Source organism: Balaenoptera ricei, chromosome 21, assembly GCF_028023285.1.
Source record: "Balaenoptera ricei isolate mBalRic1 chromosome 21, mBalRic1.hap2, whole genome shotgun sequence".
Classification (NCBI taxonomy): Eukaryota; Metazoa; Chordata; class Mammalia; order Artiodactyla; family Balaenopteridae; genus Balaenoptera; species Balaenoptera ricei.
The window spans coordinates 274,016-300,616 of NC_082659.1; the positions used below are offsets into that span (position 1 = coordinate 274,016).

General features: G+C 40.3%; 1 protein-coding gene across 19 annotated transcripts in view; it reads right to left on the reverse strand.

Moving 5' to 3' along the window:
- The window catches only part of TENM3 (teneurin transmembrane protein 3), a 2,524,603-nt gene that overhangs the window by 81,104 nt on the left and 2,416,898 nt on the right, over nucleotides 1-26,601 (reverse strand). For all 19 annotated transcript variants that reach the window (XM_059909693.1, XM_059909692.1, XM_059909687.1 and 16 more), the window contains one exon: nucleotides 21,861-22,046. In XM_059909693.1, the coding sequence (XP_059765676.1) occupies nucleotides 21,861-22,046 (186 nt within the window). The remainder of the gene's footprint in view (nucleotides 1-21,860; nucleotides 22,047-26,601) is intronic.

Sequence of the window (26,601 nt, forward strand, 5' to 3'; positions counted from 1 at the left end):
ATTTAAACTATAACTTTCAGTTGAGCTACTCAAGTCTGGTAAGTTCTGTCACGTGTGTAAACAAAACCATAAATGGTTTAGACCCATCTGTACCGTGGATATAAAAGGATGCCTCACGTTGCCACAGTATTCCATCAGAGGCTTCTGAATTGCGTTTAAAAATAAGCATGTTTATGGCTGACAATATACTGCAGGAGAAACTAAGGGGGAGGAGAAACAGTGTCAAGCACTAGTCTGAAATTACAATTTCATAAAAATAATTCTTTTCAAACATTAAAATAAAAATGTATTACTGTATAACATCATTCATATACTTTCTTAATAATTCCTTCGAAACATTATATAATCCAGTAGAGTCCCATAAGAGCTCATTTAATACAGAGGATAAACCAAGTGCCTTTAAACACTGTGGAGTTCCTGGTTCACCTCGGGTACTATTTCTGAGGGAATTCTTAGTTTATGAAAATTAATAACGCTGATCAGAGATGGAGTATAAGCCTTTGGCTTTTACATCAGGTCCACTTCAGTTAACACAACCAAAATAAGGAATGTAATTAATCCTGATCTGGATTAGTAGTTTTAAAGGAGGAATAAATTAGAATCCAGCCAATCCCATTATTTTAGCAAACAGAATCAATTATGCAAAACAGTGGATTATAGGTAAAGGTAGGTTTGTCATTGGGCCAAGAGAACACTGAAAGTGGAGCTGAAATTAGAAAACACATTTAAAATGTACAGCAGGTCACATTTTACGTAAAGCTTTAAATATTAAAAATATTTAAAACACATTCTGCAAAAAGTTTTAAAACTAACCATAAGAAAAATATCTGTACTGAAGAAAAAAATACAAAGATGTGTCATTTGCATTTTATATCATAGGGAATAGTTGAGGCTGATAGCTTAAGACTAAGAGAGAAGAGGGGGGAAAACCACCACCTATATTTTGGCCGCACAGAGTAAAATTTCCAACAATACCACAAAACCCTGGCTCTAAATAATGAAGAAGTTAAAAGAAGATGTCCATATATGAGGTCCAAATAATTATTAAAGATAATAATTGCAACAATGAAAACATCATTATATAAGCCACTACAGGAAATCATCAGAAAAATGCAGGTATGTTGTAAAAAGCCATTAGCAACAATAATTGTAAAAAATAATACAGTATATTTAAAAAATTAATATACCTACCAATTGCTGAAATGCACATTAAGTTGCAAAAAAATCACTTTGAAAACGAAGGACTGTGTTCTGACACTAAAGGAAAGTCGTTCCTATTAGATCTACTAAGAAGTTTTAAATTTGTTTTATAGAAGAAAACTCTTATAAATATGAGCTCTAGACATATAAAATGGAGCCCTTTAAAAAACTGGTCTCCAGTAAAATGTATTCATAAAACACTTTCCCTGGAGTTTCAATTATTTATCTTTCTTTTTTTTTTTAACATCTCTATTGGAGTATAATTGCTTTACAATGGTGTGTTAGTTTCTGCTGTATAACAAAGTGAATCAGCTATACGTATACATATATCCCCATATCTCCTCCCTCTTGCTTATTTATCTTTTAAGAAGACCCCTGTGGGGTACAGGAGGTGAGTGTCACCGTGTTTCCCATAAGACAGTGGTTCTTAATCTTTCGGGGTCTCAGATCTCTGAGGCAAGTGGTGAGACTTACGGAGTCTCTGCCCCCACCCCCCGAAAAAAAATGCACACACACGCACAAAGTGCTGCTTATGATTCTAGCATTTCAGGAGCTCTGGTTCCATAACTTGCAGATTACAAACACCTGGCTGATGTATTTTTGAGTCCCAAATTTCTAGCTCTAAGTGCTTTATACCATTCTCTCATTTAATCTTCACCACAACCCTATGATGTAAATACAGCTGATACGGTAAACGCAGATGAAGAAAGGAGGAGAGAGGCAGTTTGTACAAGGTCACGGGCTGTCTAGGCTGTCTGGCTCTGGGGCTTGCTCTTAACAACTGTGTCATAATGCCTCTTCTTAGACATTTAGAAACAAACAAAAGTTTTTTCTTTAGTAGAAGAAAGGAATGAAAGAAGCTCAGAAGTACTGTGCAATCTTTCCTGACCTAACAAGAATCTCCGCAGATACTTGTTCCCAAAAGCCATAGGGTGGTACCACCATCTTTTTGACGTCTTCTACAAGGCTTCCTTGGGAAAGTGTCAGGTGTATCCACCTTACATGGCAGAAGGCAGGCGAGTGTCTTCAAATGCTAGGGCTCATCTTGGCCTTAACTGTCTCTCTTTCAAAATACATTCCGATACAGTCATCCCAGAACATAACAAATGAAACAACTGTGCCAGTTTTGAGCCCAGGCACTGGAAGTCCTTGGTCTACTTGCTGGTAGAGGTGGGCAAAGCCTCAGTGAAATCTGAGATGTGGGAGAAAGGTGTGGCTCCTCAAAAGAATTTTTATTCTACGATTAGCTCATAAACCTCCAATATCACCAAAGCAAATGACGAGTACTGTATCCTCTTCACACACTCCCCTCTAGGTGCTTCTTTTTAAAGAGAATTCTTTCTCTTTTCAAGGCCCCTGTTTACCATACTTCCCCCCTTTACTTCTGGGGAAGATGGGTGGGGGGATGAACACAAATTGATTTACTCTTGTCTGTACGGCTTAGTAAAGGACGTGGATTCTACCGCCCCTAGAAGGAGCTTGCTCAGTTAGTCTTCTTGTACCATTTTTCATTCCCGATGTGGAGAGTGGGGAAGAACAGCATAGCATCTCTTTGGAAATTCTACCTACATGCTGTTGCCTCCTCTGCTTATCTGTCAAAATTATGGGCAGCCCTGCTCCATTTCCTCTAGTTAACTGATTCCTCCTGTTTCTCCCCCTGAATACGTCTCATGGATGAAGTCTAGGACTATAAACACCAGGGTAAATGTAAAAGGAGAGGAGAAAAAAATCCAGAACTAGCCGTGATCAATTCATTTCAGTTAAGAGATTCCAGGAAAACACAAGGCTTTAACAACGTATAGACATATGTGACTTAACGTGTAAATCTTCCGCATTAGAAATGCAAACTCTGTGGCCACGCTAACCACTGTATTCCCATCTCCTGGCTCACAAGGGATTCTTAATACCTGCTGAAGAAAATGACGAAATGTCCTTATTACGGTGCTCCTACGGAAGCGGAGCAGGCCCTAAGGTCCTTGTCCCCAGGTCCTCAGCCCGCCTTCTGTCTGTGGAAACACTTTAGCCAAAAAGTAAGTTTAATCAGAGAAGCGAGAAAATGCAGAAACAGAGGAAAACAGTCAGAGGAGACCAAACAATCAGAGCTTGGTCATTCAGCACAGTCAAGGACCTTCAGCTCCTCCTCAAGGGCTACAGGTCATGTGCTGAGCCGTGTCCTGTGAGCTCTCGTAGATACTGACACCCTCCACGAGGCGGAGGAGGACGCCTACATGGTGACCACATTGAAGCCGCGACATAAGCTGCCCCACTTCACACAATTCCGACAACTGGCCTCAAAGCAATGGGAACAAACCCCGGAACTAAAGATTAACCGTACTTAAAACAACCAAGGTGACGCTGATCAGACCATCACATTCCTGATTTCAAGACGACGGTCAGAACTGTCTACGCTGCCCTGCGCCCGCCCTCCGCCTGTGCACCCCTGAGACTCCCCTTTAAAAGCCCCTGTGCCCTGAGCAGCCATCGGGCGTTGGTTCTCGGACAGGAGTCCACCCTCTCCCCTGGTTGCCGGCCTCCGAAATAAAGCAACCTTTCCTTTCCTACCAACACTTGTCTCAGGAACTGGCTTTCGAGCAGCGAGCAGCTGGGCCTGAGTTCGGTAACACTATGTCCTACACGTGTTTGCAGCTTTCGAAGAAATTCTATGAATAATAGAGAGGCTACCTTTTGGGAAAGAAGCATATGTGAGCAATACCTCATTTACAATATCCTTCCCCTCTCCTTCACCCATCTGTTCCTCTCCCCTTGCCCAGTCGATCTATCCTAATTATATACAGCGGTATTAACAATCACTAGCATTTACTGGCTGTTACTATGTGCTGAAAACTATGCTGAGCATTTTATATGGACTGGCCCATTTAGTTTCCACCACTCTGTGGGCTAATAGGTACTTTTATTATCTTCCCTACTTCACAAATGAAGAAACTTGAGGCACAGGAAATTAAATACCTTCCTCAAGATCAAAATGCTAGCAAGTGGCCAAAATTCCAACCAGGTGGTCTGAGACCAAAGTCCATACACTCAATAAACAAGCTCTGTATACAACTCAGCAGAAGCCGAACTGTGTACCTGGGTAAGATAGACGAGAAACATACCTGTTTTTGGATTGGTCAGTGAATTTACTTGAATGAGAAAATAAGACAAAAAAATGCGGAAATCCTTATTTCAACACTGACAATTAAAGGGAGAAACTGGGAAGTAAGATTAAAATCCAAACAACTTGAAGTATTAATCTGTGGACACAGCCTCATAAAGGAGGGTACTTTATGTAGTTAAGAAACGTTTACAATGAGAAGTGCTGTGACTTGTTCTAAAAATCCCAAGTTTGGAAAACCGATCAGCAGGATATTAAAACTGAGGGATAAAACCAGGAAAAATTAAAACAAGTGAGTTTGAAAAATCAAAGACCAGAATCATTTCAGTTGATGTCTCTTGTATAAGAAATATTTGCTGAGTGATAGTTCCAAAGAAGGCTGCTCCTTTAAAAAAGAGGTCAGAGGAGTATATGTGCCTGTCTGGGGGAGGAACTGGGGTATTTGGAGGTCTTCACGGAATAAGGTTACTTCCAACTTCGCTTTCCTTTCACTGTCAAACCGATTCTTCAAAACACAGAGAAGAAACAAAGGCACACCAAGTTGGTTATATCTACATTAGGCAGCTCACAAGGGAAAATATACCAACAGTCTGACTGTGTGTACACAGTTGCTGACGTGTGTAGTTGTGATCTATTCACACTGTTTCTGCTGTCAACAATGTGCCTGGTTGGAGAACATTAAATAGGACAGTATTTTCACTGGGCTATTGAATTCACTCCTGGGGATATCCTAGACACAGGCAAAGAACACAGAATCTAGAATGCTAGAAATATTTCTCAGTTTAATTACTGCATAAAGATCTTAGGGGCCCATCTCCGAAAGAGGATAATTCAAGCAGGTGAGTCCATAATAAAATACAGACATATCCTTCACCATGGTGAACACTGCAAAGTCCTCAGGGTCGAGGACAAGTTTTTATTTAGCATTGTGTGTCTCGTAATGCTTTATAATACAGACTTAAAAAATGATTCACGTTAGTATCTCGTTAAAGTTATAAGTAGGTATCTTTCTTAGATTATTCATGTACCAATTTCTGTAGGATGACAGAAAAGCTATAGTCTGCAAATAAGTACATATTAAGTCCATTTATTCCAATCAGCAACTGTTTAAATCAGTGTGCTAGCCGCATACCCATTGATTTGATGTTCCTTAACTGATATGCACTGTACTGTTTTATTACTGATTACCCTGTCATAAAGGATTATGACACCAACATAATTTTAAACGCTGTAAAACAATTTACTCAGGCCGCTTAAAAATATGTCCTCTCTCACCACAGAATTCTCATTCTAAGATTAGATAAAACATTGCAAATATTTTAACCTATTTAGGGGGGTCAATTAATTTGAAATATAACAACTAGCAAGTGAGTTTTAACAACTAGGTTGTGCCAGTAAAGAAAAACGGTGTATGTGTGCGTGTATGTGTGTATGTGTGTGTGTGTGTGAGCACACGCGTGTGTGCACATGTGTTTGAAAGAGCTTTTGCTCCCCTAAAACTGGCAGCACATTTTTGAAAACCTGCTTCAAATAAATTGTTTTTGAAAGTTTGCACATTTTATCCTTTTACTAGATTGGAAATTTGGTGAAAAAATTATCTGTACAATACATTGCTTCTTGCATGCACCTACCCAAGCAAAATACCATACTTCAGTTTGGAACACTATTTATGCCAAGACATTCCAAAAGAGTGAAATAATATTTTTCCTCATTTAAGTCTGCCCAGAAAAAAAATCTGGATTCTATGGAAAAGGTGCTTTGAGATAAACCACACTTTTTCAAGTCAGCACTGCTAAAGAAGTGCCAGGATAAGCTGCGGAACTTTGTACAGACAACTGGGAGAATAATATTTGGTATTTTCTTTCAGTTTAGAATTTCATGCCTTGCTGTAGATGACATCCACATAACAGAAGTAACAGTGTAGCAGGCAGAATGCAGACAGCAGGCTCACTGACGCTGGCGTGCACACAGCCTACGAAAGCGGTGACTACTGTTTGGCGTGTGATACATGATTTTTGCGGTAGTCTTTGCACGTGGTGTAATTTCATTTACTGGACCATACACGTAAACATGGAGTGACACAGGTCTCTTTCAGATTTTTACTTGTTTGGGTTCAGTGAATGACATAAGCAAAACCACATTATCTTATGATTGCCTAAATTAAAAAAAAAAAAAAATCAGGTATATTTTAGTACCCTGATTTGGGAACTAAGCTATCAGAGACAGTTCTTCACATTAATAAATGAAAATCAGAACACAAATATATTTTACACTAAACAAATATTTGGATCTTAAACATTCTGGTACAGTGAACTTGGTTACTGCAATTACCAAAGTGGTGTCTGCGTAGTACGAACAAGTCTTGTGGCAGAAAACCATGAAAACGATCTATTTGGTCAATATCAAAGAGTGTAATTTCTTGTCTACCATCATTACTTTTGTCTATTCATAACATTTAATATTTAAGAAAACTTATAGAATAAGGTGTAAATAAGTATGTAAAATATACTAGGTCTTTCCGTTGTCAATTTTTAAAAACTTTACGAGGAAAAATAATAAAGTTGAACAATCTGTTTAACTTACTGAAGATAAAACTGTTATTTGGAGAAAATTGTAGGTAAATGGCTCTTTTCAAAGGTGATTTACAGAGAGTATTTTTTCTTTATTTGCTGGTGTGAGAGAGTGTGCATAGATGTTTACCACTTGTATCCTGGGTATTAAACTTTTCTGAGCCTTTTTTCATGAGCCGATGCTGGTTACACAAGTCATCTACTCACTTTGTATGAGTGCTTTTCAGTGGTCAATGTCTATACATGGTATTCAGTCTACTAAAAAACTGGAAATAAATTTAACTTTTAAAAGGAAGTGTGGAGTTTTCAATACGTAGTTTACAACTTTCTTAAATCCTCTACAGTACAAATTGATTTTCTCTGAACTGTTTTTTTGTTGCTGCAATTGTTATTCTTATTTTGGCAAGCTATGGATCCTGTTATCAGCTATAATTCAAACTTTCCTGAATAAAAAAGTGACATTTTATTATTGATATATCGCTGACATGGTTATTACTGCATCTGTTTCTATGACAATTCAATCTTATGTGACAGGTATGTAGATATTATCTTTATCACAAAACAAAATTTAATTTTCACCTATTCTACTATATACATACATGCTAAAACAATTAAACAGTAATTTAGGAGGCAGCATAGTCTAGTGCTTAAGAGGAGGGGCTTGGGAACGGTTCATGTGGATTTGGGTTCTGGTTCTGTTACTTACTAGCTGTGCATCCACAGAAAAGTTATAGAACCTCTCTGAGCCTGAGTTCTGTCAATGGAGATTTTAATAGCTTCCACTTGATAAGGTTGTTGTGAAAATTAAGTAAGATAATATATGCAGAGAACTTTGTATTGTGCCTTAGCACATAGTAAACACTTAAATAACAGGTACTATTAATTAATCTTTTTAATAAAGACAGTTTAAAAAGGACAAAATCATGAAGTAACTGGTATCTTTTAAGAGACTATGAAGAAAGAAAGAAATCTGACTTTAAGCAAAGCATCTCCGGGCTGCCAATGATCTGTTTTCATAAGCCATGAGGTCCACTCTGCCCCAGTGATGCCAGGATAGGCCCCCTCATGCTCCACCGCCTTAAGATACACTCCCTTTGATGGGACCATTCTTCATATGAACGGGCTAGATCCCAAAGTGGAGACAACTCCACTTTTGTGTCAAGAAGTTTTCTTATTCTTTGTCTCACGTAAACCCTGTGCTGGTATAGATGCACAGTTCCTAATCAAAATGTGATTCAGTTTTTTAGAATAAAGAGCACATCACAACTTGTCCTTATATATTTTGTGTTCCCTCATTAGTGATTTGATTCGAGCAACGTAAATTAATATTTTTTAAAGGGCTATGTAAATCTTCGTATAACCTGCTCATAAATTTGGAAATACAAGTCACTTTTACAGTAACTACTTGGGAACTAAGACATTTAAATATCTTACTTTACATGCATATCACGATCCTTATACTGCAATTTTGCTGAAAATTTTTCATTCTGTTTTTCATTATGGAATGTATTGAGCAGACTTAACAGAATATATATTGCTAGCTTTTGCAGCAGAATGATGTGAGTTTGTGTGCCACCATTCCTACATACAGGAGGAAATCCACCCTCATTTGGCTGAGAAAAATGTTCCCAGTAGCTTGTGGGTGCCTTGCTGGTACGTGCAACCATAATCGCCCATCTAGGCTTTTACTATGGGGCTTGTACCTACACTGGTCACAGATCAGAGAATAATGCTTTTGGGGGCAGGAAAGAGTTAGGGTATGTGCAGTAACCACATAGATGGTTTTCTCTTTGCTTTTTATGACAGTTCAATGGTGATCTTTTCCCTCTGCATACACCAGTGTATCGGGAGTGGGTTTCTCACACGCATAATCATCACTACTGGGGACTCATCTTAAAAGCCAAGAGTTGAAGTGTCTGTGAAAAGCATTATTTTACACTTCACTGTTCATGTCGGGTCTAACTGATGAATACCTAACACCATTAATTCACAATTAGATCACTTATGTTTAACCGCACGCTTTCTGTGCATACATATATAAATGTTAATTTTGGATAGAATGATAATCATTCAGCACCATAACAATTAAACAGCTGTAACCTGTCTCATGTGTTAAGTGATGGAGCTGCGGGCAAGCTCCAGAAACAGATGGTCTTACCCACCCATGCTTAATGTTAAAGACTTTTTAAAAAAAGAGGTGTTGACAAATCAGAACAAGGAGGCATAGTTTTAATGCAAATCGGTCCATTTGCAATGGAGATTACCCTAAAAACGAATTTGGTGTACAGGAAAAAAATTAAGCTCTGTTGTTAAAGGAAGACATTATATTCCATTTGGATCTAACAGATTCCCCACCAACATAATTATTTACTAATTTCATTCAACCAACAGGGTTTAATGGAAAGGCAGTTGGCAAAGTATTCATATTTATGGACCTCCTTTGACTGCTCCTTAATTTATCCAAGGCACATGTCTGTTAAACTCCAGAAATAATAGCCATATTAGAGGCAGCTGTTTTCCAGCTTCACTAAAGAGGCACTCAAAGAAGAGAGGGTCAATGAACCCATCATGGAGAAGAGTAACAGAAAAAAATCGGCTCTAGTCACATGGTAATCTGTGAAAATAATATGTTAAATATGAAAAGGGAGAAAGGCCATGGCTTTTGTACGGACTAACACGGTAACTTGTATTTTAAAAACAGGTAGGTGGAAAAGGAATGGTTTAAGATGAAAAGAGGCTCTTTTCAACTTGTCACATTCAAGAAATGACAGAGAGAAATTCTGCCACTGAAGAATACTAAGGCACCACTGCGGGAAGGAATAATCACATTCCTTAAAATTGTAGGCTTAATTCTTCCGCGCTTACATGAAACTAAATGCAAAGTTCTGATTTTTTATTTACTCCATTAGGGTAATAAGGATCTCTGCAGATAGTGAACATTACTTAAAATCTACATGAACACTTCACTAGCTGGCTGGTAGTCTATGGTTACCTGGCTTGCGACTGGGGAAGAATGTGACATATTTATAATCTGGCCCTAGTCACGATCCTTCTCTTCCTAATGCTGTGAAATAGCTACTAACATGTTATTTTGCACCTGGTTTCACTCCCAAACGCCTTGGACCTAAACTTCTCAATAAAAGGCTTCTGATGAACTTGGCAAGATTTAAAAGGAGCATCTTTCACCTTTATTTCTGGTTAAATTATACAATATATCCAGTCAATTGAGCTTTCAAACCTCCTCTATACTAGATTTGGTGGAAATTAAGGTCTTAGATGATTTTTAAAAGATGCAAATCAATGAGGTGTTCCAAATTGAAAAAGATACTCTAGTATATTAGTAAAGGAACACAATGGCAGGCTTTTAATAAAACAATATGATATAAATTTGACACATAACTGGCTTTTATTCTGATATCTTCTCTCTTCATAAACTTTTTAAACTATGGCATATAACATTTTAATTCAAAGGAACAGATTCAAAAATTTCTTTTGGATAATAATTATAATTTATAAATTGTTTCCCTAAGACACAGAGCACTTACATAGTAACTTATTTTGAGAGACTTAAAAAAACTAGCTAGAAAACCACTAAATTCATGGTGGGAAATAAACACAAGATAGTAAGAAAGGAAGGAATCAGATTTATCAAGACTAAAGAAATCAGGTATATTTCAATGACACCTAAATGATCATAAAACAATACAAATAATCAATATTTTCTTATACTGCTCCCATTAGAGAAAAATGACAGTAGATTTAAAGTTCCATTTTTTTTTTTTTTTTTCTGAACACATTGCCTCTAAAGCCAGTAGGCCTCACCGTCAGCTGAGTAGGAATAAGGTTAATTTATAGTAGCTCTTGGGACCCAAGTTACACCACAGGAAGCAGACAGGAGGGAAAATTTGTGCACAAACAACCACCACAGGCTAGAATCCTTTATCACATGACCCTAAAGTATGTCAAGCATATTTCTTCTAAAGAACTCAAAACTCTCATCCTCATAGGCTATGTGTGAATCACCTAAATGGAAAGATCTAGGTTAAATCCAGACATACCCACAAAACAATTACCTACATGCAGAACTGACTTCTGGGAGTCCTTAAAAAATGTCCCTTTTCTAAAGTATAGAACACATGTAACATTTCCCAAAACAATGCAACTGTCACTGAAATTTACCTCTCAGTAGCACTCCTGCCATGTGAGAACACAGTCTCAACTTCAGGTTGCTGCCTCTCTTTTTAGTAAGGATAAATCACAGCATGAAGAACCAGACAGACAACAGTGGCACTCAAATACCTGACGTCAATAGCTAAAGGTGTTTAGGTACATTTACTCCCATTCTTAGGCGTAAAGAAACTGACGCCTAGGGAAATAAATCGTCAACACAATGAAAGAACATTTATCAGGACAGCCCTGGGGACTATGGATTTTACTGACGGTCACACAGCAAATAAGGTGCAAAAGTTATGTGAAGATTCTAATTCAAACTTTCCCCAGGATTTGTTTGATTTGAGAATGTAATTCTAATGAGGCTCTTGGGACATGACGGGACTTGTGCAGGCACAAATTAAGGGAGGAAGGGACGCTGCGAAGTTAAGGTTGCAAGGCACTTCCCAGAAAGACGAGTCAAAACTAATAACCACTCTGAAGCTTTAGAGGATATGGTTTGTCAAAGTTAGGAGAGATTCAGAGTGATTCAAAAACTTGGACAGGGATTTCCCTAGTGGCGCAGTGGATAAGAATCCGCCTGCCAATGCAGGGGACACGGGTGGGTTCGATCCCTGGTCAGGGAAGATCCCACATGCCGAGGAACAACTAAGCCCGTGTGCCACAACTACTGAGCCTGCGCTCTAGAGCCCGCGAGCCACAACTACTGAGCCCACGAGCCACAACTACCGAAGCCTGCACGCCTCGAGCCTGTGCTCCACAACAAGAGAAGCCACCGCAATGAGAAGCCGCGCACCGCAACGAAGAGTAGCCCCCGCTCGCTGCAACTAGAGAAAGCCCGCGCGCAGCAACAAAGACCCAACGCAGCCAAAAATAAATAAATATATAAAAAACAAAAAAACTTGGACATACTGTATTATGGCTTAATATATGATGGAAACAGTCAAACTTACTAAAGTTTCAAATTTAGGTCAGTGGATTTGTTTTTTGTTGGTTGATTCCTCTCTCAAAGGTTACTGAACACTGAATGAAATGACTACTTTAGCTTTAAGTGCAGATCTGCCATTGTTGGCAATGCTGGGCTGCAGCTAATGGAACCCACCGGTTTCATGTCCTTTGATGCTGAAATTGGTACATGTAAAGAAAGACAAACTAACACAAGCGCAGCCTGGGCGCAGGCTCAGTAGTTGTGGCGCACGGGCTTAGGTGCTCCGCGGCATGCGGGATCTTCGCGGACCAGGGCTCGAACCCGTGTCCCCTGCATTGGCAGGTGGATTCTTAACCACTGCGCCACCAGGGAAGTCCCAACACACCTCTCATTATCCAAACACTTCTTCATAAAAATGAAACTAAATGGAACATGGTGACATTGACTAGTGAAATAAACACTATCTGTGATAGTTTAAAAAACCCTGAAACCCTGTAGAGAGAGGGCTGACAACCTAACAAAATAAGGTCTCCATTACTCAGAAAGGCCAGAGAAACTAGTTGTGCATTTTCAGAAGAGAGGAGATTAAGCGACCTCGTTAAAAAAAATACCAATTCTGAGGGGATTACAGAGGAGAAAGCACTGTATATAAAACTGTTAACTGAATAAATCAGACTCAAAGGAAAAAAATAATATTGAGAGGCCCCAAATGGATGCAAATGTAATCTCAAAGGAAGAAATCGACATCTAAAAATCAGCCTGGTTTTCAGGACATCGGTGATTCTCAATGAGCTCTGAAGGGGGTCTTCCACAGTTCCCTTAGGAATCACTAGCCTCTCGGTCACATGAAATTACTTACAGTCACTGGGACTGCAGAGCAGGAAGGATCTTAAGAAGTTCTCCTTTTTTGCACACTTCACGGGAGGATTTTTAGCCTGTCTGGATTTTCACGGCCAACCAAGTCAGCTAAGGGGAATTTCCTCCCGCTCAACTCTATGCCTACTGCGTTTTGATGACCCACCTTCCACCCCGTATGACAGATCACGAGGCATCTCTGTCCACACTAGTGTGGACTTAAGTGTGTCGGGAAGTGGAAGGGAGAAGCTGTTCTTGGAACCAGCAGGCACACCTGTTTTCCTGCTGGCTAATTCCGCTGCATTAGGATAAGACTCAGTAGGGAAGAACCAGCCACAGTAAACTTTTTTATTAATTTCAGTCCAAATACTCTAGCAACAGTAGCAATAAGTAACATCCCTACGGTGTTTGCTTTGTGCCAGCTAGTGTTCCAAGTGCCCTTCTACATGTTTTAGGTCATCAACCCTCTCATCAACTCTAGGAGGTAGGTACTATTTTCATTCCCACTTTGGAGATGGGCAAACTGAGGCACTGAGAGTTTAAGTGATTTTCCCCAAATCACACAGCTGTCAAGTAATAGAGTTTGGAACACAGGCAGATCCAGCTTCTGTGGGGTCTGAAATTATACAAATTGGGGGGCTCTCTTTAAGAAAAAGAATCCCAAATTATAAATATGAAATTAGGTACAAATTGAGTCATTATTTAGAATGAGACAAGAAATCACAATAAATTATAGTTTTTAAGCTGATAAACACCACAAACATCAGAAAAAAAATCGCATAACATTTTTTATTATTAAGTGCCTGACATTTCCCTAATAAACACTTTTTTTCTATAATTTTTGGGCTACATTTACTTTGCCTCCTTGTAAGACAATGGTTTTATAATATTTTTTATAGAGAGAATAGACAGATAATTCAGTCTTTTCTCAATGTGATTGTTTAATATGGTTTTCATTATTGATAATTTAGAAAGGCTTCAAAATTTGTTATTAGTAATGTTATGCAAATTTTGGGCATTATTGCCAAATTTGGGAAGACTTTATGGTGTAATAAACTAGGCTTAAATACTCTGTGAATTGGTGACATTCATTAGCCACTTTGTTGTGATGGCATCCTAGAATATTACGAGTTTGATAACATCTTCATCAATATCAGTATTTCATGTCATATAAGCCCTGAATCTTTTCCTGGTATGTTCATATGATTCTGTGGTACACCGGGATGCGTAATGCACGTGACTTCACACACTGATGAACTCAATTTTGCAGTACTGCTATAGGTTCATGCCTTAAAGATACAAGAATTCTGATAAATTCCTCAAAAAAGAAATAATCATCAAAAGAGAAAATTAGGGCACGTTTATAACTGTGTAAGTTCCATCATCAAATATATTGCTGACGAGAGAAAACTCCCATTTGGATTGGGCATTTTACAACATATCTGACGGCAGGAAGAATTTTCCAGAGACGGGCTTCAGTTTCCATACGTTTCAAACCTTATTTCCGCTCCACTACCTATTTTCCTCTGGTGCGGGCCTCCATAGGACAAATTCATATCTTCCTATCATCTCTGACCCTGTACTTTGACGTTCACTAGGTGAGTCAGTGGGTGGCAGGAATACCCCCGGATGGCTAGCACTAAACAATCACAGATGGCAATGATTTCACACCTCACAAATACATCCAATTAAATGGAAACTAAACGCGTCCCCAGGGGAAATTCTCCTTAGCCGAATACTCAAAGTGCCTACAGCCACTCCAATGCCACCCTACACAAGGAAAAGTGTGAGGGAGGGAAGTTGGGAGTGGAAAGAGACCAAGGTCCTAAATGATTTGCAACACATGCCCATATAAATCCATGGTCCCCTTGTAAGATCCTAGAAGGGGCCTGTGCAAGTGAGGGGCCCTGATGCTTAAGCTTCACCAGTTTCACAGTAAATATGTCAACGGCGCCATCAACGACCCAGACAGGTGGCACTAGAGACCCCTTTCTTAACTACTGTTAATACACGACGCTGACAGGTGTGAAGCCAAATGCCTCCTATAGCTATCATTTGTGGGTGTAATGTGGTACCCTATAAGCACTTGTTAAGGGGGGAATCATAAAGTTTAAAATGGAAGAAGATAGCTTTAGAATTTCCATATTCTATATTATTATGAATATGATTCCCAATTTGAGAGCATTACAAAAGTCACAACGAGTATCGATCTTGTAATCTCTGAAGTATATTATCAGAGAGGTCTTTTTTTTCAAAAATGTCACCTACTGTTTAATTTAACCGCTAAAATACTATTCTTTCACCATTATCCTGAGATAAGAATTAGAACACCAAGTCTAAGCCATATCCACACTGGCGCAGTTCTGCTCTCTTTTTTACGCCCATACTGTTTAACTGATGACTTCCCCAGCTGTGTGTATTTCATTTTCAATTTCTCATCTCCAGCACCCCTAAGCCCAGAGCAACCGTGGTGGTTTTTATTAGAGGTGTGCTGAGTACTATACGTTGAACTTTTGTCTGAACAAACAAAGCATGTCTTCGTGATTATTAATGATCTTGTTTCCCAATGTGCTAAAGAATTAGAATAAAAACAAACAGCCAGTCTTTTGTAGCTTAAAGGAATAAGGATTTCCCCTAGGCCAAATTTCCATTTGAATTGCCTGAAAGTACAGGAAAACCAATGTAGCTCAATAAACGACTCTGTTTGAGACATAACTAGAAGAAAAATATCACAATAGACTCCACCTGTCTTTCATCACCGTGATTTTAAAACCGCCATCCCAAACATATTAACCTCTTGTTAAGCCATAGTCAGTGTGAGACTAGGTCACACTTTATAACAATGAAATGGAAATTACATTAACTCCTTAAAGCAAATTCGTTGATTAGCCATTTTGTTTCACCTTTTTCTTTTAAAAAAAAAATTTCAGCACCCAAAACGTTGTCTGGGTTACAGTTTGACTCATGTATACTCAACAACAAAATAAAAACTCTAGTGAACACTGCTAGGCACTTTAATAAGTGATTTACATTCTGGCATTTCACTTGATCCTAACAGCTCTGACGTACATAATATTTACCTATGAGAAAACACACTCAGGGAGGTTAAATGACTTGCACACGGTCATATACCAAGTAAACGACGTCGCAAAGATTCAAATTCCAAAAGCTCTTAGACATGAGATACTCTGCTTCAAAATCTCATATGATAGGTATGATTATAGCCACTTTACGTTGGAGAAAAAAAAACAACTGAGACTAAGAACAGTTAAGATAGACCTTCTAAGTGAATAAATCATAGAACTGGTTGGGAAATATATCTTTTTTAAAATTCCAAAGCCCATGCTTTTCTTATTATGTTACACTGACTTTCATGAAGAAGTAGTATTCAGTTATCACAGGTGAGATGATTAGTAGTTGCTTAATGGATAAAAAAATGCATAAATTAAATGAAATGTAACTGAGGCACACAAATGCCACAGGAAAAATAAAAATGGAAGTTAAATGAAATTGAGAATAAAAAGGGAACCCCATGCTTAAATCTAGTAATTTTTCAATTAAGCAGAAATTATCAATACATTCTCAAATATCAAGGGTCCTCAAGGGGTCATCGGATTAGGACACTGCTCAAGAGGATGCAAAGTTAAAAAACACTCCTCTCCTAAAAACATTCCTCTAACTCACAAAAAGGAAAAAGCAAAAAACAAAAAAACCCAACTCCCAATGTTTCACACCTAAATAATTATGATATTGCTAATACTTATTGGAATGGAGATTTGAAAATTTCTTTGGGATCTTGTTCCAGGATTTAAATATGTTTCCAACCTAAGGTTCTTCATTATGTCCAACCAATTTTTAAACAACTGAAGCCCCTTTTCTCCATTTGTGTCTGTGGAGAAACGGGAAATGCTGGTCAGCCTCCAGAAGAGGGTTCGCCATCCACAGACGGAGATCTGAGCCTTCCTCACCTTTGTAACAACCCTCCACGTAGATAACAAGCAGCTGTTATTCAATCTCCCTCTTCCCCACCCTTGAGGTCACCGTCTCATCTACAGCCTCCCCTGCTCTCCAATACAAGTAGATGCTTGTAGGGGCAACTTTTCTCCAGCAATTGCTAAAAAGAATATTTCCTGGAGAAGGTACAGGTTAATAATACTCAAAATTTGGTACTTAGGATTTATCATTGCCCAGGATATTTAGTTAGCGTTGCACTTTTACGGATCCTGCCTCCAAACATGAGCTCCATAGAGGCTGGCATGATATTTATGTTGCTTCTGTGCCCCATTAATTCCAACCACAGGCCAATCAGATAACTGGCCCCTCTCTTCCTAAGCAAGAAGAAAAGAGAGAGCCAAACCAACTGAGTTGCCTTTGCGTGTTTACAGATTCCGGTTCCAGTTAAATACACTACAAATGGTGAGCTTACTGAATTAGGCCAAGTATCTCCCAGTTCAGAGATCAGATCTTGAACCACCACAGCTCTCACAGTACAGAACTGTTTAAGCTTTTCCATACAGAAATGCCACAATAACATTCTAATTATGTCAACTATTATTTAGAAACCACTTACTTATATTTCACATTTTTAAACTAGCTTCTGGATCCTCTAAATGTTCGTATGTCTTTCCGATCTTATGAAAAACAAAGACAGGAGCATGAGTATGACAATCATTTGGCCAATTACGGAACGTTCGCTTACGAAGGATGACGTTATGCTAGTTGAACACCTACACCAGTGCTGTTAGTACTAAACCTGCCAGTAATCATCGCTGGTGCTCATGTGATGCGGTTCAATCATGAGCACCTACACCAGTGCTGTTAGTACTAAACATGCCGTAATCATCGCTGGTGCTCATGTGATGCGGTTGAATCATGAGCACCTACACCAGTGCTGTTAGTACTAAACCTGCCAGTAATCATCGCTGGTGCTCATGTGATGTGGTTCAATCATGAGCACCTACACCAGTGCTGTTAGTACTAAACATGCCGTAATCATCGCTGGTGCTCATGTGATGCGGTTGAATCATGAGCACCTACACCAGTGCTGTTAGTACTAAACCTGCCAGTAATCATCGCTGGTGCTCATGTGATGCGGTTCAATCATGAGCACCTACACCAGTGCTGTTAGTACTAAACATGCCGTAATCATCGCTGGTGCTCATGTGATGCGGTTCAATCATGAGCACCTACACCAGTGCTGTTAGTACTAAACCTGCCAGTAATCATCGCTGGTGCTCATGTGATGTGGTTCAATCATGAGCACCTACACCAGTGCTGTTAGTACTAAACATGCCGTAATCATCGCTGGTGCTCATGTGATGCGGTTGAATCACGAGCACCTACACCAGTGCTGTTAGTACTAAACCTGCCAGTAATCATCGCTGGTGCTCATGTGATGCGGTTGAATCACGAGCACCTACACCAGTGCTGTTAGTACTAAACCTGCCAGTAATCATCGCTGGTGCTCATGTGATGCGGTTCAATCACGAGCACCTACACCAGTGCTGTTAGTACTAAACCTGCCAGTAATCATCGCTGGTGCTCATGTGATGCGGTTCAATCATGAGCACCTACACCAGTGCTGTTAGTACTAAACATGCCAGTAATCATCGCTGCTGCTCATGTGATGTGGTTCAATCATGTAACTTCTCTTTATTTACGAAAGGGTCCAACAATCGTAAGTGGGTTTTGGGGAGGAAGGGAGAAATATTCATTTTAATCATAGTACAGCTAAAGGTGGATTTCCCTTTGTTTCACTTTTTTATCTGCATACATCACTAGTCAAAGTCTAACTCAAGAAAAAAGAAGGACTTGGGACAACAAACCTGAGGACGAATATGCCGAATTCGCTGAATACATGATTCGTAAGGAGAGGGAAGTATAAACACGCTAATAAAAATATCAGGATGGAATCCCTTCAGGGAGGTGGGTGCTCAGTGAATACTCTAAACTCATAACCTATTTTACTCTCAAAATGCCTACGGTTTTATGAAAGCATGAAAATTTTATGAAGACAGTTAAGATGACTAATGAAGACTATTCTTTGCTTTCTATTGGGAACTTTTGTTTGCTTCTAACTGTTTAATTTCTCCTCCATCTCTCTTTCAATTAACCTCCCTGTTTGTATTCAATGAGATGGCACATAATATGGAGAAAGGAAAAAAAATCTTGCTGATTTATGAGCATTCTTTCATAAAGTGAAAGCTCCTTTCAGCCAGATGCCTAACTGTTGACATGGAGAGGAAATGAACAGAAGAGTAACTCTCCTGAATGAGAAAACACACTGTAGTTTCCTGGGCTGTTTAATCAGTGGCTCACAAAGGCCTCCTTTTAAAGGACCCCTGAGACTTCACTGTGGACATACACACAGGTAGGAAGTAGACAGGGAAAGGCAACTGGATCTCTGTATGCAAAAATTTGGAATAACTACTTCTGAGAGTACAAAAGAGCAAAACAAGGACTTAAAGGTTCTCTACATCTTGTAAACGGTTCATTTCAAAGATTTATTTTTAAATGACACAGGTCCTTTACTTCCACGCTGTTACTCATACTGAGTATAAAAGCAACAAAATAAAATGAAACAACAGAAAACGGAATTATTAACAACCACAGCAAGACACGTTAAATTATAATAAAAGGACCTGCTACTAACAAAAATCCCGTTTGTTCCCAGACAACTGGAAAGTGGTTCAAGAACAGCCCTCCATGGGAAATTAACCATGTAATATGACCAAGGTCAATGAGGACACCCAGAGAGTGATTTGTTTGGTGACTGCTGGTTGGCAAGTTAAAGCTGCTCGCGGATGACTTTATAGTACACCTCCCTGTTTGCCAAGCTATATACACAAGCGTGGGTTGTACTTCCCAGGGTACAAAGAGTCAAATATATAACGTTTTCCCTCTAGCTAGAATCCGTTCACTTAGGAGGGGGGTGCTGGGGTCATGAACTACGATGGTGTACGTTTAGAGGCATGTTGTTCCTGCCCTGTCTCTCGTGTGCGTGCACTCTGGGATTGCAGCATGATGCCCTTTGGCCACAGGGCTATCCCATTGCTCTCTGCATGTCCGCAGGAAATACGCAAGTCGTGCCTGTCAACCGTTTTCTGCCTTACTGTAGCAGCTCCCAAGTGCGGCTCACGTGAACAACAGGCCGTCCCTGCCCTGCGGCGCCTCCCTTAAAGAGCGGAGGAGGGGAAAGCCACATCCGGGTCAGGTGCTGGGGACGAACACTCCGCCAGCGCCTTGCACGTGCTCGTTTGCAGTTTACCCAGTAGGACTGCAGGCTCCCCAGGTGTTGGCAGCGGCTCACCTTCAACAGGTGACACCGCAGGTATGTTTCACAGGTAAGAGTGAACATAAAGGCCTGACCTTCAGGCGTCTGCAGGGCTGGCCCTCGGCCAGCATCTGGAAAGGTGGACGGTCCCTATACTGACGAGGTTATTTCGCGCACCCGCAGCGCTAAACATCTGCTTTTCTTTGGAGAGCCTGGAATTTGGATGGCTGTGGCTGACAGAGCCACCTCGTTGAGCGGCCCCAATAAAAACCTTTCGGCTCTCAACCTCAAACGGGCGGAAACACTGCACGTATGTTGCTGCATTTCCCTGCGGGAGAACGGGGCATGGTTCTTGTGAGCTCTCCTGGTGGGAGAGAAGGAGCCTGGAAAACCTGGACGTGGATTCCTGCAGACACCACCTGATGAGTCTTTTCCCTTTCTGGAAACGTCTATAGCCCTGGGCGCGACTGTGCCGAGTCCTCTGAGCCCTTCCAGCGGATCACCACATGTCGGGGGTGGGGGGTGATAGTGGGACCCCTGACACAGATGATTTGAAAAGAGCCTTCCTGGAAATTCTGCAGAGATAGTTTGTGACAGCTTATAAAATGTAAGTGATTTCAATTTTCCTGCGGAAAAAAATCTTGGCTAACCAATGCGTTTTTATAAAAAAAAGTGAAGTACATAAATTTAAGAGATGCATCGGAAGAAGAAATCCTTTACGATATCAAGACTCGACCAACAGCTTTATCAAATTTTACCCTACGGACATAAATGTGGAGAAACACCATTCCTCAAGTTATGAGATTTTTGTAGGACTGTGCCATTTCTAATTAATACTGTACCTGTTCACTGAAGTGAGGTAGCACTGTATTACTTACTTCTGTTGTATTTTCTTTAAATAGACGCTTTCCTTTCAGTGACTCAAACGGTGAAAGCAAAGGCACTGAAGACCTTGAAAATATGGAACTAGTATGTATGTTCTGGGTGCTTTTGTATCCAGGCTAAATACCATTTATATGCTAAGACTTTGATCTTAAACACCTATTTGATCGTCTTATTTAACCAACAGATGTGCTAGAGCATCATTGTATATTAAGAAGTGTTAAGCATATAAATCTGTGGAGGAAAAACTAGATTGGTGCATTTTATTCTACTTTCTTCCTCATGGTGCTACAGGATAAAGTCATAAAAACTCCAACCTCCTTTCAGAGACTCAAATAGAGGGACAGGTGCTAAGACGCGTGATTCTGGAATCTACAGGAGCCCCGAAGGCTACATACTGGGAATCTCTTTCTTAACGTAAAAAATACTGCCGTTACACGGTGCCAGTATGGAACACGACCCAGGCATGTTCAAGGAGCTGATCTGTAAGACATGAAATCAGCCTCATGCGAGTCACTCTCGGCGGCCGTCCCCCCGCACCATGCATAGAACGTTCTTACACTTGATACTTGAGACAGCGGTTCTGAAAAGAACTGGGCTGCCTTTGGGACCTGAGACCCTTCTTTAGCGGTCACTCCTTCTGAAGACAAGAGAGGAAACGCTAACCGGGGTCGGGGCGGGGGGCGGGGGGGGGGGGGGGAGGAGCTTTCCCGGGGTGAGAAGCAGCCCCGCGGGGAGCTCGCAGGTCCCACGCGGGGCGGGGCGGGGCGGGGCGCACGCGGGACGGGGCGGGGCGGGGCGCGGCGGGGCGGGGCGCACGTGGGACGGGGCGGGGCGTACGCGGGGCGGGGCGGGGCGCGGCAGGCCTACCGATGGTGCAGTGCTCGCCGTTCCAGCCCTGGCTGCATTCGCACTTGCCGTCCCTGCAGGTGCCGTGCTCGGCGCAGCGCGGGTGGCAGGCTCTCTGAGTGCACGCTGGGCCCGTCCAGCCTTCTTCACAGCGGCAGGCGCCCCCCATGCAGACGCCGTGCGAGCCGCAGTCCGCGGAACAGATCTCTGGGGGGAGAAAGAGAGGAAGCCGGGCAGGAGAGGAGAGCAGCGGCGAGTGAGACGGGGAGCGAGGGAGAAAAGCGCTTCGTCTCGGCTCAGCGCGTGACCAGGTGCAGAACAAAGTCGCTGAGCACACGTACGAAAGCATTTACCCACTAAGGAGATGGCAGCATCGAGGGCCAGGCGCGAGAGACGTAGTTTGCTTTCTTTGTTCCATTTTATATGCTGCCACGATTGGGCGTGAAATGCACATGATAGTTATGTTATACACAATTTTCTGTATTATATATGTGCTCACACACTCGCGCTACTAACAAAACAGAACGAATGATTCATAAGGACAGGAAACTACGTACGCACACATACCTGTTTCCAGGAGTATCTTTCGACAGCCGGGAACACAGGCACACATCCATCAAATTGACATAAAACTTAGGAAATATTTCAGTGTCTGTGTATGTCAGGTATCTAACAGGAGTGAGGTTTCACCCATAGAGCAACAACGGAAAAGGGGCTATTTTTAATCCTACGGTTTAATTTTTTTAAATGTTCAGAAACTTCCACTGAAAAGAATCTATTATAAAAAAAGGGTAAAAAAAAAAAAAAAAAAAAGAATCTACCTTAGTATGCACGTTAGCTTGCTCCTGACACAGAGACGTGCTGGTAAATAAAAGAAGCTGTTGTTTTTCCTATTAAGTATATTTGTACTGTTGACAGATAAAAGTTGCTAAGCAAAACAATAGTAGAAAACCGGTTTAATAATATATAGAACTGACGGCTCTGGCATTTGCAAAGCAAGGATTTTCAATTACTAGAATTACTGAAAAGGGCACAAGGGACCAAAGGACTTTAAGAACGGTAACAACAGGTTAAGTCGTTAAAATAGAATTCAGGCGTCTGAAATAATTTTTTTCTTAAAAAACTTTCTTAGAAGCTTTATATGACTAGAACCAATTGAGAGAGAGAGAGAGAGAGAGAGAGAGAGAGAGAGATAGAGAACTTTGAGGGGTATTTTATTTTTCACTCTTCACATATAAAGTTAAATAAAATGAACTTTTTTCTTAAGATTGGAAGACTATTGTTTAGTTTTGGTTTTCTTTCAACAGTAAAAACCTGAGATCGTTTCTGACAGACAAAACGACTACAGCTGAAGTTTAAAATTAAGAAACAGTCACTGTTTATGTAGTCACATGATCACATGTTCCCCATTCATTGACCAAATAAAACACTTCTCACACACTGGAATTCACAGGGCTGCAGACTTTTAGACACCACATCCAGGCTCAGTGAGAGTTGTAACATTTCTTATAAACAAGAGCCAGGACTTTGAACTGCAGGAGAGTGGTATGTGGTTTTTTTCATGCCACATTTTCTATCTCCTTTGAATTAAATTTTTGATTAAAAGATCCAAGATGGTTTGATTAACTTCAGAGGAACAGAATGTCACCTCAGCTCCAGAAGAGCGAGGTTTCTTTCTGAGGTTCCCTTTTTTATTCAATCGAATCAATTTTTCATTAGGGTGAAGGTGTTTATCAGCGTTTAGCACACTCGCTTTGAGCAAGGTGCGTCAATCTTTGTAATGAACTTATTAATTAGAGTTAATTTAATTGAAGTGGAATTGAAGGGCTAATTAATGGACAAAACTGCTGCTGAAGAGAGAGGAAACCTCTGTTGCTTTCAAACCTATAAACTTTCTGATGGAAATAATTCATTTCTTCTCTTTCAGCAGCTTAACCAAATGTTTCTTCAGGTGTAAAATCTGCTCTCTTATTGAATTTAGATCTCTGAAGGTCATTTCCACAACAACAAAAGAGGCAGCTGGTAAAGTGTTTTGCTTTCGGATTCAATAGGTTAGAAATTCCAAATTCTACTGCAAGTAAACTTTTAAGTCACAAATGGAAATTAACAACGGTGTTTTTGTAAACTTTCTATGAGAACCTGCAGACAAATTGGAGGCACGTGAACCCAGATGTTTTCACAGGATGACTATATGCCTATTTGAGATCTTTAATAATTCTAAGTGAGTTTTCTGTCTTCTGGCAGCTAATAGCAAAGTTTAATGACGTTTTTTTCTGTGCTTAATTACCTTCTCCCAAAGAAGCATACTGTGTTCATTATTCAACTCTCTATATTGAGAGTTTAACATGTGTTAAGTGTGTATTTTGCGTTAGGGATTTAAAGATGAATAGGATGAAGACCTTCACTCATTATGTCTAAGTGGTCATTTTGTATACAGGTAAAATTAGATTTTCAGCTAGCAAAATAATTACATCAGTATGAAAAAAATCAGTCTAAATATGTAAAACAGTGATATGTAATTTTGGCAACCGATTTAATCTTTTAATTAACATTTATATCCTTTTTTTTCCCGCTATTTACAGCAATACCATTTTATGAAGAAGACCAAATTAACTTTTGAGCTATTTAATATCAATTGCAAACCATCCTTTATAAAATAATTCTGGTAACGTATTAAGTAACTTTATATGAAACAAAAACGGGGCTATTTCGTTATTCCTTGCCTACTTGGGTAACTGTGGGAAACAAACTAGAATGACAATATTTCAAACAGGTATTATTTTATAGCTAGTATTATTATGCCTGTTTCACTGATGGAGGCATAAGAGGCCTGAATCAAGTAACTGTATACAAGTAATTATATCTATAAACTTTAATTGGATTTTTACATCTTTAACATAGAAGCTGGAAATGTAAATAAAAACTCAGAAGAAAGAGCTAAATGCCTATTTTGCTCTTGCAATTATATTTTTTAAGTGGAGGACAGAATGAGTTAATGTGTTATTTATTTATTTTAAATAAATTTATTTATTTATTTATTTTTGGCTGCGTTGGGTCTTCGTTGCTGCGCGCAGGCTTTTCTCTAGTTGCGGCGAGCGGGGGCTACTCTGCGTTGCGTTGTGCAGGCTTCTCATTGCGGTGGCTTCTCTTGTTGCGGAGCACAGGCTCTAGGCACACGGGCTTTAGTAGTTGCGGCACGCGGCCTCAGTAGTTGTGGCTCGCGGGCTCTAGAGGGCAGGCTCAGTAGTTGTGGCACGTGGGCTTAGTTGCTCCGCGGCATGTGGGATCTTCCCGGAGCAGGGCTCGAACCCGTGTCCCCTGCATTGGCAGCTGGATTCTTAACCACTGCGCCACCAGGGAAGTCCCCATGTGTTATTTGAAAGAATGCCACGTGCCCATGCTTGATAAACCTTGGTTGGTGATGATTTCTTAAAACTCTTTAGTGAGACGCTCAAGGCCCTCTATAGTGCAGGCCCCAATTTAGGTTTTTACTTCTGTATCCTTTACTCTTTGCCAGCTCTAACAGTCACGCATTTTCTAACCACAGTCTCTGGTTTTCCAAGCTATCTGAATCAACTCACATTTCTGTGAAGCAGTAATAAGCATATTGTAAACCCTGGTTGCCTCCAACAATGTATGGCCACAAGATGAGGGAAGCAGAGGAAAAGGAGGGACGGAAGAAAGAGAAAAGGGGAAGGGAGGAGAGGGGATGAGAGAGGGGAGGAAAAGAAAGAAGGAAAAAGCAATGTGAGAGGGAGGGAGCAGGAAGAAAACTCATAAACTGTTTCTTTAACTAGGATATCTACTTATGGGTTCGGCAGAAGTTTTCCATCAATACCACAAATTAGCCTATGTAAGACTTTCTTTAGTTTGGGCTTCTGAGATTCAACGTGTAATAGGTGAAGAGCGGCCCATGAATCTTTCATGCTGATATTGACTCATAGGGCAGCAAACCTGTTACCCAAGTTCCTCAAAAATGCCAAGAAAGAGTGATTTGTAAAAACTACCAGTCTTTTTTTCCTCCCTTAAAATAAGCATGTTAATTAGCTACTAGCAAGATTTCATTTAGGTTTATGCCATTAGGTTAATAGATATCATTTTCATTTCATAAATTTCACATTTGGGGAAACATATCCAATCAATACTTTTATGTGGACGCGCCTCTGAATTGATGAGAAATTAAGTATGATGACCTACAATTAGCCTTTATTATTCAACCACCATAGCTATTACCAATGCCACCACCACTCCTTCTATTAATGGCTAACACTTATGGAGTACTTACTATGCGTAAAGCCCTATTATAAAGTGCTTTTCACATACTAAGTCGTTTACTCCTTACAACAATTGTATATAAGGTAGCACTATTATTGCCCCATTTTACAGATAAACTGAGGCACAGAAGTTACATAACTTGTCCAACAGCACACAGCTAGGAAACAGCCAGTCCTAGATCGGAGCCCAGGCAGGTCAGCTGCAGAATCCATGTTTCTTAACCACTTACTGTTAAACAGCAGGTGTTCAGAGGGCGACAGGTGTGGGCAGGGTTAAGAGTAGACAGATTCCTTCGCTGAATCCAAGCCTTCTGCACGATGTTTTTATTTACCTGACACTGCTCATAAAGTCTGTCCTTTTTCTTCCCCCTCCTCCCCCTCCTCCCCCTCTCCTTCTGTTTATCCTCTTCCACTTTCCCTTTTCCTCCTCCTCCTTCTCTTGTCCTCATTATTCCTCCTCTTCTCTTCCTGCTTTTTAATTTATTTTT